At 35.2% G+C, this 18,992-nt stretch overlaps 1 protein-coding gene across 2 annotated transcripts in view; it reads right to left on the minus strand.

The window, feature by feature from the left end:
• Positions 1–5,757: 5,757 nt before the first annotated feature.
• Positions 5,758–18,992, minus strand: part of gnb1b (guanine nucleotide binding protein (G protein), beta polypeptide 1b) — a 30,076-nt gene continuing 16,841 nt past the window's right edge. Inside the window, exons 8-11 of one of the 2 annotated variants that reach the window (XM_056460568.1) lie at positions 17,480–17,681; positions 14,541–14,757; positions 12,219–12,334; positions 5,758–8,112 (exon numbers count right to left, since the gene is read on the minus strand). In XM_056460568.1, coding sequence (XP_056316543.1) covers positions 12,228–12,334; positions 14,541–14,757; positions 17,480–17,681 — 526 coding nt within the window. In that variant the 3' untranslated portion in view covers positions 5,758–8,112; positions 12,219–12,227. Of the gene's footprint in view, positions 8,113–12,190; positions 12,335–14,540; positions 14,758–17,479; positions 17,682–18,992 lie in introns of both variants that reach the window. The other variant, XM_056460567.1, reaches the window with a different exon arrangement.

Genomic DNA, 18,992 nt, shown 5'->3' on the forward strand with positions numbered 1-18,992 from the left:
GATGAACTCTGGGAGTCCTGCATGAACGCTTTCTTTGCCATTCCAGATGACTTTATTAATAAGTGATTTGAGTCTTTGCAGAGATGTATGGATGCAGTCCTCCAAGCTCATGATGGAGTCAGACACAATATTCATTCTGTTTCCACTGCACCATGATTTTATATTCTATACTGGACATTATTTCTGTTAAGTGACAAGACTTATGTTTAAGCAAAGTCAGACCTTTACTGTCCTAATGAAATCATTAAAAATCAAGGCATGATCATATTTTATTTTAGTGAAATAAGCATAATCTAGAGGCCTTTGCCTTTCATATAAACCACTTCTTATACCAAATGATCAACTAGAAGTCAAGTTATTATTTTTTGTTCCTAAAACTTGGATAGGTGAAAAGACATTTGTCAGGAAGCATATTTCTTTTAAATAATATGTGCTATTTTAAGTAAATGTATACAGGAAGTAATTAGCTTGATTGTCTCATAAACTCATTTGTTTCCAAAGGAAGTCTCTTCTAAACCAAAGCTTCTTCCAGAAAGAAGGTTTGCCCTAAATACGAAAAGCTGGAATAGATCTGATAAGGAATAATTGGACTAAAAATCACTTCCTTTAGCAAAAAAAGCAGGAAAAACAACAAACGAGGAAGAGAAAGCAAATATCTGGCGGAGTTACTGAGGCAAGCGGCGCGTATCTAAACTCAGCTAAACATTCTTGACCACCTAAGAACATGCATAAGAAAAGCAATGAGTTTGTGCACCTCATATTGATATGTTCTCACTCTTGGTTGATCAAGTGTGCGAGGTTGATTTCTTGGTCAACATCTGAGCGAATGATTGAACGGTTCGATCTTTGCATTAACGAGCAGATGTGTTTAATTAGTTACACCTGTTTCTCGGCTTTTCCTGAAGACGAGGCCAAGATATGCCAAAACGCAGGCTGGGTTGCATAATATAGGCTGTAAAATGAGCAGGAATGAATTGTTGTGGACACACATTCAAAGATGCGATGGTTTCAAATTCGCAAGACAATCATAATCATTTATCTTTACGCACTAAAAGATCTAGGCATAAAGATGTGTTTTTTCTTCTCACTTTTATAGTTAGCACATCAGTTGCTACATGTTTTTTATGGCCATAAACAATACAGTACACTCAAAAAAGACAGCTTCTTTAAAACAACACAATTTTATGTTCAAGCCACTTAAATTTGTAAAACTGATTAAGTTAACTTGATTAATTTGTGTTGGTACATAAGCATGAAATTAAATGTGTTTTTTCTTCTCACTTTTATAGTTAGTGCGTCAGTTGCTACCTGTTTTTTTTTCTGGCCATAAACAATACAGTACACTCAAAAACAATGACTTGCTGCTTGTTCAAACTGCTTATTTAAAACAATTTCAAATAATGTGTACGTTTTTGTAACAACCTAATTTTTTTTATGTTCAATCCACTTAAATTTGTAAAACAAAAAGATTAAGTTAATGTGTTGGGACAACATGAAGGAATTGTGTGGAACAGTATTTTTTTTTTACAAGAAATAAAACAAAACTTATTTTTTTATTTAAAAAAATAATATCATACATACTGTGAAAATCTGTTAAACTTCATTTGGGAAATACTTAAAAAAAAGAAAAAATTTCAAAGGGGGGACTAATAATTCTGACTTCAACTGTGTATGTGTGTGTGTGTGTGTGTGTATATATATATATATATATATTTATTTATTATTCATTTCAGCTTAGTCCCTTTATTTATCCGGGGTCGCCACAGCAGAATGAACCCCCAACTTAACCATCAACACACACTCATACACTACGGACAATTTAGCCTACCCAATTCATCTAAACCACGTTTTTGGACCGTGGGGGAAACCGGAGCACCTGGAAGTAACCCAGGCAAACATGGGGAGAACATGCAAACTCCACAAAGAAATGACAACTGACTCAGCCGAGGCTCGAACCAGCGACCTTCTTGCTGTGAGGCGAACATGCTATATATATATATATATATTTTTTTTTTTTTTTTAAACACACACATATATACATATATATACACGTATATTTACATATTAGCCCCCCTGTTTATTTTATCCCCAATTATTGTTTAACAGAGAGATGATTTTTTTTTCTACACATTTCTAAACATAATAGTTTTAATAACTCATTTCTAATAACTGATTTATTTTATCTTTGTCATGATGACAGTAAATAATATTTGACTAGATATTTATCAAGACACTTCTATACAGCTTAAAGTTACAGTTAAAGGCTTAACTAGGCAGAAAAAATATTATCAGACATACTTTGAAAATTTATTTGCTCTGTTAAACATCATTTGGGAAATATTTAAAAAAAAGAAAAAAATTCAAAGAGGGGCTTATAATTCTGACGTCAACTGTGTATTTATATATTAAGTTTTAGTTTTCTTTGAGGATAATTTTATCTCTAAATACATTTGACACCTAAAGGTTTTCCACATATAGTTCAAAATGTACCATTTATGGTTATATCTTTAAAAATAAGCCTATATGTAAAATAATTAAGGTTTTTGTCCCTTACTACATTTTAAAGAATTATCTCTACCATCTAAAAACAGATCTGAATATGTAATGATAGTCTTTTATAAACATCCAATCAGAGTTCAAATGGGGTTTAAACATATTCTTTACAAATCTCCATCTGTGTAACAGAAAGTTTGAACATGTTTGAACGCGTTCACGTTTGGGTGAACAAAACCAACATCAAGATTCTAACTCCGATAACAAGGGTTAAAATCAGTGTGACAGAAAATAATCCATAAATCTTCTCTATTTCCAGTGAAATTTGAGGAGCTGCTGAGATCAACAGCTGCTTCATACAGACATGTCATTCCCAAGAACACTAATGTCCACTTACAGACAGCGTTGAAGTTCTCAGAGTTAAGTAGGCTACCAAAAAAGGAGACTAGAAGCATATTAGCCAAACCAGTCGCATCATAATTCAGCCCAGAACAGAAGATCCTCCACCCGGACACAGCACTTATGTTTTCATTGGAGCGACTGTTGTTTATACAGCTATGATCATAGTTTATGTTCACTTAATATTTCCTTTCATTTTTCTCTGTAAACAGCACTTTCTGTTTGCTGTTGTTGACTGAAAGCCTTTCGGGTGATCAATCTTTCTCCTTTGTTAATAAGATAACGATTTTTTTTGCATTTAACTTCACACAAACAATACCACACAAGACACAATCATGATCAGTGGAGTTTTCCAGGCCTGGATTTCACAATGCACTGATAAAAAAAAGGTAGGAGGAAACTTGCTCAACTCATTTTTTTCTACTAGGAACACATTGAGGTAAAGTTGTTTTTATAGTCACACATATGGACGGTCTCCTTGATCATATTTCAGGGAAGTGTTCTTTGCCAATTCTAAACCAGGAACAAAGAATTCTGGCCCAGATTTGGCATAAATCTGGCACAGCAGGCATTCACCTGACACTGGCATACAACATGTGGGCCAAACATGGTGCGGGTTTGGCAGAGGTGGTACCATCTTTAAGGCAGCACATAAGACTTGGGCTAGATATCAAATGTAGTATTTGAGTCAGATGTTAAAATTTATGCCTGTTATATGTGGGACGTGTAAGTTTGGCCGATCTTGACCCACTTTGAAAATACACTTAAATTATTTTTGAGTGTAAAAAAAAAATTATACCAATCAGGTCGCTTGAGAAAAAGCGCGGCCATAAAGCGCAATGCTTCATGGGTTTATCTAATTCCTTGCAGTAGTGACATACCAACATATCTGGCCCAGTTCAGGCCCAGTTATGGGTTAATAACTTGGCTGAGACTTGGCCCAGACATGGCCAACACCCAGGTCACGTGACTAGGGTAATTCGAAACACCCAGGTCACGTGACTAGGGTAATTCGAAACACCCAGGTGACGTGGTCACGTGACTAAGGTAATTCGAAACACCCAGGTGACGTGACTAAGGTAATTCCAAACACCCAGGTCACGTGACTAGGGTAATTCGAAACACCCAGGTCACGTGACTAGGGTAATTCGAAACACCCAGGTCACGTGACTAGGGTAATTCGAAACACCCAGGTCACGTGACTAGGGTAATTCGAAACACCCAGGTGACGTGACTAAGGTATTTCAAAACACCCAGGTCACGTGACTAAGGCAATTCGAAACACTCAGGTCATGTGACTAAGGCAATTCGAAACACTTCAGTCACGTCACTAAGGCAATTCGAAACACTCCAGTCACATCACTAAGGCAATTTGAAACAGGTCGCGTGACTAAGGTCATTCGAAACACCCAGGTCACGTGACTAAGGTAATTCGAAACACTCAGGTCACATGACTAAGGTAATTCGAAACACTCAGGTCACGTGACTAAGGTAATACACCGAACCTGTCAGTCAAAAGCAGATTTGTCACCTCTCGAAATGCTTCTGAAATGACTGATACTTTGAATCGCTTTAGTTACATAACCTGGCGTTTTGAATTACCTTAGTCACATGTGTTTGACTGTCAGGTTCGGTAAAAAAAAAAAAAAATATATATATATATAAAAAAAAAATTAAAAAACACTGTCATGTCCCTGTAGCCTAGTGGACCGTGCATGTGCAGAGTAACTGTGCTGCAATTAGTTCGAATCCCGACAAATATTCTGAAATTAAGACTACGTATTTTAATAAATGTTAACTTTTTAGGACCAAAACAAGACATTTAATTCGCAAAGTGTTCATTCGGATGTCAGACCAATGTTAAAACAAAACACATTACAAGAACAGAGCACTTAAACTCACATCTATAGCTATATTACCCTGTATCCGAACCCATCATCTCGGCATGCTAATCTGGAACTCTCACCGCTTCACTAAATCACAACTCATCGTGGGGTTGCTGAACTGTTTCTTTGCTGAAGCTGTTCCAGAGCAATACATAAAAATGACCAGAAGGTGTCACTGTAGAGACGGGTTTCGAATTTTTTTTTTTTTTTCATAAATATTTTTAGGGGTTTTCACATTTATTGACAGGACAGTGGAGATTTACAGACAGGAAAGTGTGGCGAGCAGAAATAGGGAAAGGATCAGCAAAGGACCTCGAGCCAGGAATCAAACTTGGGTCGCCGCGAGCACCTGGGTGCTGTTTTGACGCACTAACCACTAGGCTATTGGCGCAGACGGTTTCGAAATGTTTTGAATCTTCGACTGTTTCAGTGTTTCATGAAGCCTCGCTTTGCCCACCACTAGTTTGTGCAGCATTTTTCTCGTTTCACTTGAATAGCTAGAGAATTAACACCCTCTAGTGGCCTAAATTGCACACTGTACCTTTAAAGGGACCGTTCACCGAATAATGCACATAAGATGTACCATTTACTCTCCATCATGTGGCTTTAAACTTTTATTTAAAGCAAACCTGTAACTTAGACCTACTAAGTTGACAATTATTTTATAATTATACATAGTTCATTTACTTAAGTGTACAATTTTTTTAAAAAGGTAACTAAAGAGCTTTGTCCAGTGCGTATTTAAAAAAAAATCCAAGCCTGAATTTCACAATGCACTGATAAAAAGGAAGGAGGAAACTATCAAACTCATTTTTATCCACAAGCACAGCACACACTAGACCAGAAATAAACCCAAGTATCACATGACGGCGACATTATTAATACCAGGAAGTCTGAAGAATGAGGAACTTCCGTGGACCTTTATTACGTTTAACTTTCGGCCGTCGCAAACCCTCTAGCAAAACATCAGCACATCAGAGACATCTCAAACTTGTTTTATTACATCTTAAATAACAGTACATTTTAATATAGTATCTATGTTGCATCCAGCTTTCTGTGGTACACCGACAGACTGAAATTAAATACAAAAGGTGAGATAGGGAGTGCTGAGATATACAGTTATTAATGAAAAGAGAAAATAAGGGGAATCCATTTTAATTGAACTGCAATTAATCTTTACTGGTGGCAGCACACACAAATACATCACAATTATTGTACATTATCGCAGAGAAAGGAAAAAACAAAAGATTTTGTTTAAAAAAAGAAAAAAAGAAAGAAAAAAAAAAGTCACAACTATTAAAGAAAGTGCATCTGTTTACAGTGGAAAAGGAACAGAAGACTCTGCCATGTCAGATGCCGTTTCAAAACGTTTAAAGAAAAGCCAAGAAGTGATTTCCGATCCAACGTTTAGACTTCGGAAAACCTCAAGCGGGACATTTCGCAAAATTTGGAACAATTTCAGGAAGCATGGCCATGATTTTACAGGTCGTCTGCAGGAAATAAATGTGGTTTCTCCCTCACAGGTGCATAGCTTCGCCAGTTAAAGTAAAGGATGTATGCACAGCATGTCTATAAAAAAAAAAACAAAAAAAAAAAAAACCCACGCTTCAATAGTCACAAATTTCGTAGTTTCGTAATCGGTTTTGCCGTCCCGGTGGAGGAACGTGGGCCTAAAGACGTCAGCGCCTGTTTAAGCAAATTCTACAGCATGCGACTACGTTAATTGATGGCAGATGAAATAAAACGCTTAACTTAAAAAGTTCAGAATAATCATTATTTTCAGACATTGATTTGTACAACATTTCATTCACATAGTAGTAACTGTATTTCCAAGCACAGACAGGGCTATCTGTTCTCTCTCTGGAACTGGGCTAAAAACAAACGAACGAACGAGCGAAAAGGAAAACGTTTTGTTTTGTTTGTTTTTTTCCTTCTTTTCTTTCAAACACCAATCCCGACACCACTGGAAAAAAACAAAACATTACCTGCCCAACCTCCCACTTGCCCAACCAAAACAACCCCACCCCTCCCACAAAACAATCGTAATTAAAGCTAAAAGCTTAAAACAAAACAAAATAACCGAGGAGAAAGTAGAAACGTAAGACTGGAAGATAAGCTAAGGGGTTAGTCTGAACAGTTTTTAATCCAATGAAAGAGAGGATCATATTTTTTGTGTATTTTTCACCTTTTTTTGTACTTTTTTGTGCATTTTCTACATTAAAATTAGCATTCAATGTGATTAACGGCATGTGCTTGGTTAGTTAACGCTTAAAAACGTTAGTCAAGTTTCTTATTGTGCAAACAAAGCTGTGACGAGACTGGAAAGAAACATTAGCTAGGATATAATGCTGCATTCGCGTGCAAGTCGGATACCCATATTTACAACGGCCATTCGCAGATAAATGAAGCGAGTACCTCGGACTCTCAGAAATGGCAAAGTATTTAAAAGAGATATGGCATTTTTATGGCATTTTCTTTTTTCTCAAATGACAAAGGACCAGGATTCACACTGAAAAACAAAAAAAAAGTTAACTAATGCACAGATCATGATTACATTTGTTTTTAGAAAGTCGAGGCTGTTCCTATACGCCCAGCCGATGGGGGAAAAACAGAGGTGAACGCCTTCTGGGGGCCAACAATATGAAAATTAAGCTTTCACAAGAGGGCGCATAAACATTTTTCCTCATTAATGAAAACTACACAACCTCTAGAGCAACCTAGTGCACATTAAAAGAACAAAACGCATGATTGGCATCTTTAAAAACAAAACAAAAAAAGCTGCTCATCCATCCATCCTGGTCTAGTTTCAGCATTTTATACACGACTTCTCATTTTCACATGGTTTTATAACAGGATTAAAAAATTATTTTACTAATCAAGAACCGTATCTAAACAAAAAACAAAACAAAAACAGGCGGGAAGAAGATCTAGAAGATGAACTATCAGGAAGAAAAAAAAAATAATAAGAGTTAAATAATTTGTACAATTACACTCCAACGTTTGCTTTCTAGACACATGGTACATAAGCGTGGGATGATAGTGTTTTGTGTATTCTCTTACAGGGTCACACAGAATGGTCCGAGAGGGAATGCAAGTTATTCATTTGATACCACAGGAATTCTTCATCTTTTTTTTTTTTTTTTTTAAGCTGGGTGATAAAACAAATTGTGCTCTTCTTGGTGTAGGAAAGGCATTGTTTTCCCTTAGAAGTTTTATTTCTTTTCATGGTGGTGTCAGTCAGTTTTATAAGGTGTTTTGTTGTTGACGATGCTGTGAAATTTAACATTCTAAAGTTGGAATGGTCTTCCAGTCAACTTTGGAGTTCAAATGATATCTGTGGAAAGATGGAGAAAACCATCAAGCGGATGTTCAGACATGCCTTAAATGTAAAAATACACGCTTTTAGGTAGAAATACACAAAGATAAATAATAAAAACTTTTCCATTATAAATGTTTTAAATATATGTACATAATAAAATGGAGAAAACAATTAAGCAGAAAATCAGACAGCCTTAAATGTAAAAATACATGATTTTATAAGGTAAATAATAAAGAGCAGTGTTGGGGGGAACTTGGGTTACGTAATATTACTAAGTAACACATTATTTTTTTAAAGAGTAAGTAATAATATTTGGGTGTGAAAATTTAATCTAGGGTACTTTTTTGTTTAATTTATTAGCTTTTAAAAAATAAATTGTTGAATTGAAATTAAAATAGTCACAATGAATCACACAGTCAATGAGAGAATGTGTTCATTATTTTGAACTAGGGTTGTCTCGATACTGGAATTCGGTATTAATTGATATAGAAATTTTATAAATGTCCACGTCCCGCTAACTTTTGTGCGCTGTGGAGCACGTTCTTAAACAGCGCTGATCTGCCAAACGACTGTGATTGGCTGTTTATGGAGTGTAACCATGTATACGGGGAGACTGGAGTGTTTTAAAGCTGTGATTCATCAGCGGATCGCTCGTATGTCAGCTTATAGACAAACCAGCTGATCGACGTGACTTTGAAATGCTCCAGTGTCCCTGTATCTATGTTACACTCAGTAAACAGCGTTGGGAAAGATGGAGAAAACCATCAAGCAGATATTCAGACATGGCTTAAATGTAAAAATACACGATTTTACATATAAATACACAAAAGGTAATAAAAACGTTTCCATTATAAATGTTATAAATACATATACATAATAAAATGGAGAAAACGATTAAGCAGTTAATCAGAGAGCCTTAAACTGTAAAAATACATATTTTAATAAAGGTAAATAATAAAAACCAGTGTTGGGGGTAACGCATTACAAGTAACCGGAGTTATGTAGTAATATTACTTTTCTAAGCAACGAATAAAGTAACGCATCGCTTTTAAAAAATAAATTGATGAATTGAAATTAAAATAGTCACAATGAATCACACAGTCAATGAGAGAATGTGTTCATTATTTTGAACTAGGCTCGTCACAATAATGGAATTCGATACCAATCGATACTGAAACTTAAAAAAATGTCCATGCCCTGCTAACATTTGTGCGCTGTGGAGCACGTTCTTAAACAGCGCTGATTTGCCAAACGACTGTGATTGGCCAAAAAGGTCATTGGTTTACCGAACTCATGGCTGTTTATAGAGTGTAACCATATATACGGGGACACTGGAGCGTTTTAAAGCCGTGATTCATCAGCGGATCGCTCGTATGTCAGCTTATAGACGAACTAGTTGATCGATGTGACTTTAACCACAGATACAGGGACACTGAAGTGTTTCACTCTCAGTAAAGAGCTGTGGGAAAAATGGAGAAAAACAAGCAGATATTCAGACATGCCTTAAATGTAAAAAATACACGATTTTACGTATAAATACACAAAAGGTAAATAAAAACGTTTCCATTGTAATTGCAATTTTACGTATAAATACAGAGGTAAATAAAACGGTTTCTATTATAAACATGCACTGTGGAGCACGTTCTTAGTCAGCGCTGATTTGACACATGACTGTGATTGGCCGTGAAGGTCATTGGTTCATCGAACTCACTGCTGTTCAATAAGTGTAAAAGTCAGCAGAACGCTTGTGTGTCAGCTTAAAGACATGACTTTGAAACGCTCCAGTGTCCCTGTATCTGTGGTTACACGCAGTAAACTGGTGAGTTCAGTGAACTGATGAGTTTCACAGCCAATCAGTCAATTCTGTTGAGCATGTGAACACAATGACAATCCAGCGCTGTTTAAGGACATGCTTCAAATGTTCGCAGGAAGCGGGCGTTTTTAAAACTTCAGTACTGTTTGGTATCGAATTTCAGTATTGTGACAACCCTATTTTGAACGTATCGAAGCAGAAAAGTGGATTGTCTTAAATCGACAGAGATTTTACATAAGACAAAAAGTACAAATGTAGCAAACACATTGCTCTAAACTTTCAATAATCTGCATATACGACATGTACAGCTCTGGGGTCAGGAAGTTCTCAGATAACATTATCTTAAAATATAATTTTATGTGTTTTTTTGTGGTTATACAGTGTGTTGGTAATTGCAGAACTTCTCTATTGAAAAAAGAAAGAGAAAAAAAAAAAAAAAAAAACGAAACGAAAGAGATCAAGCCTCAGCCAGTTAATAAAAAGTAACGCAAAAGTAACAACACATTACTTACTATAAAAAGTAACACAACTAGATACTTTTTTTGCGAGTTACTCAATATTGTAATGCATTACTTTCAAAAGTAACTTTCCCCAACACCGATAAAGACGTTTCAATCCTATAATATTATAAAAATGTAAATTATGTACATAATAAAATGGAGAAAACGATTAAGCAGATATTCAGATAGCCTTATATAAACCTAAAATACATGATTTTATAAGGTAAATAATAAAGACATTTCAATTACATAAACCATTCTAAATATATGCGTGTATATAAAATGGAAAAAATAATTAAGCAGATATTCAGACAGCCTTTTTTACAGTGGGGAAAATAAATATTGTTGACATGGAATTGAACCAGATTTTGGTAAAAACCCAAACAATACAAACATAAAAATAAAACAAAACAAATCTGAAAATGAGTTGTGTGTAATAACAATGAAATGACACAAGGAGAAAGTGCTAAACTACTGAAATGTATTTAATACTTTATATAAAAGGCTTTTTTAATGATGACAGCTTAAAGATGCTTCTCTATATGTGATTTTTTATGTGATCTGTGGATCTTGTCTATCAAATCTGATCTTTATTATGTATTTTCTATTGGATTTAAGTCAGGTGATTGGCTGGGCCATTCTACAGCTTGGTTTTCTTTCTCTGAAAGCATTTGAGAGTTTCCTTGGCTGCGTTTTGGTTCATTGTCTTGCTGAAATGTCCACCCTGGTTTTATTTTCATCCTACTGCTAATGTAGCAGCTAATATTCATTTACAGTGAAGAAGGGTTGCTGAAGAACTACTGAGAGATTTCAGCTGCTATCTGGGCTTTCACTGCCTTTCTACACCTCCATTTCTTCATGTGTTCAGTACTTTTTGCCCAGTGTCATTTCTTTTCATTACACAACTTCATTTGTAAACTAATTAAATTGGTTTTCCATTCATATATGGATTTCTTTGGTTGTTACCAACATCAGGTAAAAATTTCAAGTCAACAGCATTTTAGAAATATGTTTTCTGAGAAAAATGCTGACGTGTTCAATACTTATTTTCACCCCTGTAAATGTAAAAGTACATCATTTTACAAGGTAAATTAAGACATTTAAATTATAGAACATCAAAAATATTAAAAATAGATGTACACTTAAAAACATTTAGTCAGTTATCACATTTCTAAAATCAATTAAACAAAAAAAAAGGTGTAGAAATCTACTTATTTAAATGGGTTAACTTCATATATTAATATGGTCCAAATATATAAAGAAAATAAACTAAATAGATTTCAATTACATTAAGAAGATTTCAATTAAACAAAAAAAAAAAAGGTGTATAAATCTAATTATTTAAATGGGTGAACTTCATATATTAATATGGTCCAAATATATAAAGAAAATTAACTAAATATATTTCAATTATATTAAGAAGATTTTAATAAATTTACACAGTGTAATTTATGTCATAATTTAATAAATACATTTCTTTAATTTCTCGGCTGTTTCAAATAAACTCCAGGAAAATAAGGTGAAAAACAAAGAAACATTTTTACTAATTTATAGATCTTAAACTCATATTTGTAATTTGAAGTCTGCACATGTACAGCAACTTTATGTGGGGGTAAAAGGTTAAATACGGGAAATTAAAATGTGTGCATTTTCCATATCAGCCTTCTTATCTTGTGGCCAACAACAGCAGGGGCAGCAAAGGACGCATTTAAATCGCATGTAAAACAGAGCATCTATTGTTTGCTTTAAGCTGGTTCTGATGAAAGAGGCTGACTCTTACTGTATCGGACATGTTGCATTGAAAGCACCTTCAGCGTTCAGTTCCAGATCTTGAGGAAACTGTCCCAGGACCCTGTAGCCACTGCCATCCCATCATCGGTGACACCCAGACAGCTTACTCTGTTATCATGACCCGCCAGCACACCTGAAACAGCAGAAGTATCAATAAAACTACATGTCTGGCTACTAGATGACTTAGATACAGTTTAAAATTAATCTACAATTTGAAGTTATTTCTGAACTCTTCTGAAGTCATAATATTGGTATTGTGTGGCCTAAAAATGAGTATAAATATGGCATACTTTTTGCAAGCTGTACAAGACAACATTTTTATTTTTATGTCATCAATGAAACAAAAATTGCTTTACACAAACACATGACTATAAGTTGTAAATTCAGACAAACTAAACAGTTAAGTCGCCTCTAACCTTCCAAGGCAATATCTCAGTTATGCATTCCTTTAAAATAAAAATGAATGCAAAATATAGACATTAAATAAACAAAACGACAAACATTTTAAAGTTGCAATCAAAAACAAATACACTGAAATCACCATTCATCAAAACGTCATATTAATACAAAGCATTACTGGCCCTTATTTTGTAACTTTCAGAAGTTTATAAAGCCGCCTTTCCACTGCACACGACATTCGGACACGACTGTTGGGATACGCCCCCTTGTGGTAGTTGCACAGAATTGTCAGGATTGTCGTGCGCCATGGGAGAGCGGTTGATGATAAATCACAGAAATCTTCTCGATTTATAAACGGTGCTACTCAGACACTTTTCCTCTGTGCCAGATACTATTTTACTCACACTGACTTGCTGTATTCTTTTTGCGTCTCCATTAAAAAAGTGCAGAAGCAACAGCCTTTATTCCCTGTGCGTTTACCATGGTTGAATGTATGAATGCATACTAGAAATGTATAGTAGAGTATAGTATAAAATGTACACTTTTATATATTAGTTTTTATTACTCATTTATGAATAGAATTATATGTGTATTTCTTTTTATCTAGACCTTTTCTGATTCAAAAGTAACAAAAAAAAAAATAATAATAATAATAAAAAAAAAAACCTACTAATACCTCTCATCTCGCGCACAGGGACCACCTGACTGGACAACTGGAATAGATCATATCCTGTCGGCCAGTCGCATTCAGTCTACTCGCAGAAGTTCTAATATTTTAACGGATCAGCAGCTCAAATCGGATCAGATTTTACGGCATACTGAGATGATCAGAACTCCACGCAGTTGCTGGACCACTCTCCATTGGAAATGAATGATTTTCAGTCTGTCGCTTGTCATGTGCAGTTGAAAGGCGGCTTAAGAATAAAATGCTCAGGCCTTTGACCAATTACCTTATTACCATTTAAAATCATGCATCTTTCATCAACAGCACGTGCATGTGTCTGTATGCAAATTAGACAAACCATTGAGGCCTTTTAAAAAGCACAAACCGAACTATATGTAAAACACCACCCCTGCGTGTGTGTGTATACACGTGTTGTGTGACATATTAAGACTTAAACTGGTATAATAACATGAGTAGGACAAGATACTAAAATGAGGTTATTATTAGAAACTATGAAGACAATGTCAAGTTTTTTCAAAAGATTTATAACTGAAAGATGGTTTTCAGAAAGTAAAACACACTGCACACTGTTACCTGTAAGGAGTAGGGTAAGGGCAATAGAAAGACAATGAAACCTATGAAATGTCCTCACAAAAACAAACCTGTGTGTGTGTGTGTCTCCTGTGATAGTAAGTTTTAAAGTAGGTTTATTTAAGGTACAATAGTTGTTCTTTACCATTAACTATGAATTAAGTCTCAATCTCCTAATTTGCTGTTATTAGCAGAACCCTTTTCACATTTCCGGGTTTCTCAGTAGCAGAGGTCATCATATTTGGCTAAACTTAGAGCACAGGGAATGTGAGAGTTCAACAAAATTACTTTACAATCCTATCTGCTGAAATAAAAAATGAAATGCCACGATGGTGTTATCAAGACTTTCAGAAAAAGTAAAAAATTGGTGTAAGACTGATAACGGCTGCCAGAGGAGAGAATAACGTCAAATTTACTGACCTGCTAACAGACACCGCATTACAAACAACTTGCACATGCGGTAACTAATTTTTTTAAATGCAAAGATTAAATATATATATAAAAAATTAAATATTAAAAACTTAAGGACTTAAGTTGCTGATGACCATTAATCGCATCATGTAAAAAGAGTCCATTAAGGTGGTTAAGTATAAGACAGAATTAGGAATGTAGAGTATGCACTTTATAAATACTAATAACTAGTTCTAGTTCAAGTGTTACATTAAGTACTGGTATCGTGTCTCACCAGCGCGGTCGGCCTTTAGGGTGTCCCACACGTTGCAGTTGAAGTCGTCGTAACCGGCGAGCAGCAGGCGGCCACTCTTGGAGAAGGCCACCGAGGTTATACCGCAGATGATGTTGTCGTGAGAGTAAACCATGAGCTCCTGGTCAGCGCGCAGGTCAAACAGACGGCAGGTGGCGTCGTCAGAGCCGGTGGCGAAAGCATTGCCGTTCGGGAAGAACTACAACAGGAGGAATATACAATGTTTGATGGATCTTTTTTTTTTAACGAAACAACATTTAATGCTCACTCCTTAGACAAGTGGTTCTCAATTCCAGTCCTCAGGCCACCCGCCCTGCACATTTTGTATGTCTCTCTTATTGGACTCAAAAGGATCAGTTCATGGATCTATCTGTTAATGAACTGATGATCTGAATCAGGTTTTTTAAGGTAAGGAAGACATATGCTTCTTCTGAAATCACATACCTCCATACTATTCACCTTATTCTCCGCGTACGAGTGGACGCAGCCATTTGAATCATTTTGGCTCGAAACTTCCGGTTTCATTCACTTCCATTTATTTTTAAACGTTAAAAACAGCTCGTTTTGCTGCTTGGTGTTGCAAACTGATATTTTCTTATTATATTATTCTACTTTGTCTGTATTCTAATGCAAACACTTGTTTGTAGAGTAAGTAGTTTGACCGTTTTTTGCTGTTTATTATTTCTAGTCATTTCTCCCATAGGCAACTGAATCGGAAGTTCTAAAACAATCGCAAAAACGCGTGCACTTCCGCATTGAAGAATAAGGTCAATATATTACACTAAAAACAGTATGCGAGAAGTACCCGATTGACTAGGGCCAGATGGAATCTGCGGAGTTTTTTTGCCATTTCAGCGCAGAATTGTGTTAAAAATCTGCGCATTATGCAGAATGATTTTGGGAGTGTCATAACTAAAACCTTAATATATGAAATAAAGTAATACCTTTTTAACTTTTATTGACTGTTTACAATGCAAATCCAATTAGATCCACTTTATTTGGGAAACAAAGCAAGTCTATCATATATCTACTAAACGACAGAAAATATTACTTTACAAACTGTATTGTTATTAAATCATATGAACATTTTCATTTAAGTCAATAATACTACTAAAATAAATTTAAAACTGAATAAATATAAATTTACACAAGTAAATAAAGAGAATCAATGATGGGCTGAAAATCTGCGGAATTCTGCACACGCAGATTCCGTGTGGGCCTACGAAATAAAATTTGTATAAACCGTGTTCTAAGCGTCATCTGAAATTTTAAGTGCAAAATTTCCAGGACTTTCAAGTCAATTTTCATGACCTAATGTTTTATGTAATGTCTACATGTACGTGGTAAATCATCAGAAATGTTTAAATTTATTACAGCATTTCATGACACATGCTAAGGTTTCAATTTATTGTTATATGCATGTAAAACAGATGATGCTTACACAGCACTAATAATGTGAGAGCATGTTTTTGGCCAAGAAAAGAAGCAAAAACAACTAAACCCCATTCCAATATAGAGATATTCGTCAAACAAATTTTAGAGACTATTAATGGTTTGTTATAGTAGTAATAGTAGGTAAACCTACTTCTAATATAAAGCCGCAATCACACTGCACTTTTCACTCTATAAGACTTCCAATTAAAGGCATGCCAATGCGACAGACCAGAAACGCAAGCACGTGCGACAAGTTTCGCATTTCACTGCATTCGAAAGTTCAAGCTTGGTCAATTCTTACCTGTGTAATCACATCAGGTGATTGCATTAGACCAATATAAGATCATTTTAAATAACAAATCGGAGCAATCGCTCACTTTTATTAATGTCTAATCATATTGTTGAAACCCGCACCTTTTCTCAGTGCTGTGTGACAGAATTTTGAAAGCACAAGCTCTAGTGTGACCGCAGCTTAAGTTGCTTTGGACAAAAATGTCTGCTAAATGACTAAATGCAAATGTAATTTCCATAAATTTGCCAAAACATTGTGGGTTTTTCTGTTTTTCCAAGCCTGGAAAACGGCATGTCAAAATTTCATGACTTTTCCAGGTTTTCCATGACCGTATGAACCCTGTTAGAAGCTTTTGCAACTCTTTATGAGCATATCTTTTTTCCTTCTTTTGATTATGATAATTAGACAAAATCATGAGTGTGTTTTGGTGCTGGACCTGGCTAGTTTAGGCCTGACACTGCTAGAGACAAATAAATATAACCCCAAAACCACAGCAGGTTGTGACAAATGCCTGTCTATGAATCAAGGACAACTTAATTCAAATAATTAGTTCGAAACGGCTGATTCATTTAGAAAAGAAACAAGACTGTCATTATAAACGGATCAATTGAATCACTAGCTCAAATGATTCACTTAAAACCAAACACTGCACTTATTTTTTTGCAACTATTTTTGATGACAACCCAGCAAAAACTGAACTCTTTTATTTTAAGTGTACTAACACTAGATTTGTGTTTAACTTAATTAGTTCATCTGTAATAAAACTAATGAGAATCTGCATTCTTGCTAGCCTGACACTACTGTAAATAGCATAAACACACACACAACAACTCAAACAAGGTATTTTTGCATGAATTGAAGTGTCCTAACTGCATACGACTAGTCTTCATCCTGCAATGCATGTTAATGGATTGGACATGGGTCTTGCTCACATATAATAATAAAAATATTATTTTAGTATTATAGCATCCATTGTTTTACAAGATATTACATCACACATACCTAGCTCCCTTACATTTCACTCCAAAACCTCAAATCAGTCTTAAAGTAGCACACCAAATGCACTTATGTGTTTTTTAAAATAATAATTATTATATATTTAATGTTCTCTTAGGCCGGATTAGACAAACTGTTTAGTCGCTGTTTGTTTGGCATGTGTGTTTTAATCTTGTTTGATAGTAAAATGGACACTCACACAGATGGCGTTGATGTCAGACTCATGGCCGGTGAAGGTCTGTCTGCACATGCCCTCGCGGATGTCCCAGAGTTTAGCGGAGGCGTCGCAGGCCCCGGACACAAACAGCCTGGTGTCTGGAGCCAGAGACAGACTCATCACATCTCCAGTGTGACCCGCAAACGTGGTCGTCTGCTGACCGGTCTCAATGTCCCAGAGAGCACTGCGGGGCACATCAAAGCATCCACATTTAGGCCATTTTCACAACTGTAGATCGACTGGTTTGACTGGCTTTTCTTATTGGTATTTAATATGACCATACATAGTAGTATATAATACAGAATAAGAAATATTTCAGACTGTCTTAGTTTTCTTATTTTCCCAATATCCCCTTACAATAAAACCGTATTAATTAAAAACAAACATATCCTCTGAGACAGAAAAAAAATTGAGCATTTTTACTAATAAAACAGCAAATAAGAGTAAAAAAAGAACAGAATAAGCCTCCGATTTAGTCTAAAACAGGATTTTAGGTCTTGTAAAAAGATTTGAGAGATCCTGCAAGTAAAAATATAAGACCAAAATATGCCATATCTATCATATTGGGCCTGATTACACCGGGTCAATTCAAGTGTTTTTTTCTGATCGTATAGCTATCTGACTTCTGAAAACGTTTAACGGGTCTTCGTTAAATGGATATGATCACAATCTTCAAATCTCATGCTATATGCAAATTTAACCAAGTTACCTCGACTAAATCATAAGATATCGTATTTTATTTAATTATTAATATTATTATTTACAGATAGGCAAGTTATACATCTTATTTGGCATTCAAATTATTTCATATGCAGGCTGCAAAACATCATTACAACAACAACATAATATTATTATAAGCATATTGTTATAACACAGGCTCCTTACTGTCATTTTGACAAAATAATGCATCAATTTTTGCCATAAAGATACATCAAACAAAACTGTAAAGGGTTTTAATTCATTTGTGTATTTTTTAATTAATTGGTGTAAATAGGCCCATTGATTAAACACATCTTTGTCTATTGAGATCCTGCTCATCTATAACAAATATTCTGAGCAAGAATTACAGCTTTCCATGAGACAGTTGTTTTGAAATATGTTCATCTGACACAAATGTATTTGAGACATTTCATCTTGTATTTGCTCCAGGTTAACCCACGAATCATTCTGTGAGGGATTAGCAAAACAAACACTGCTGCTCTTTATGCATACCTCATGTTAAAACTCATGAAACACTATGATAAATCCCTGACTGATGGTCCATTTGGTCAGATCTTCCCACATCAGATTCTCACCACAATAAAACGTCAAGCATGTCTGATGTTCAAAAATGCCGTAATGAACCAAAATAAATGAGAAATCCAGCATTTAATAAAAATCTAAATGTTGTTGAAGTGACCCAAAAATCTGCTTTATGAGTTTTTTTCTTCTGCTGAAATAAACAAAAAATAAAACAAACACATTTTTGTAGAATGCCGATTGCTGGGATCCATTG

The sequence above is a fragment of the Danio aesculapii genome, chromosome 6 (genome assembly GCF_903798145.1).
Source record: "Danio aesculapii chromosome 6, fDanAes4.1, whole genome shotgun sequence".
In the NCBI taxonomy this organism is placed as follows: domain Eukaryota; kingdom Metazoa; phylum Chordata; class Actinopteri; order Cypriniformes; family Danionidae; genus Danio; species Danio aesculapii.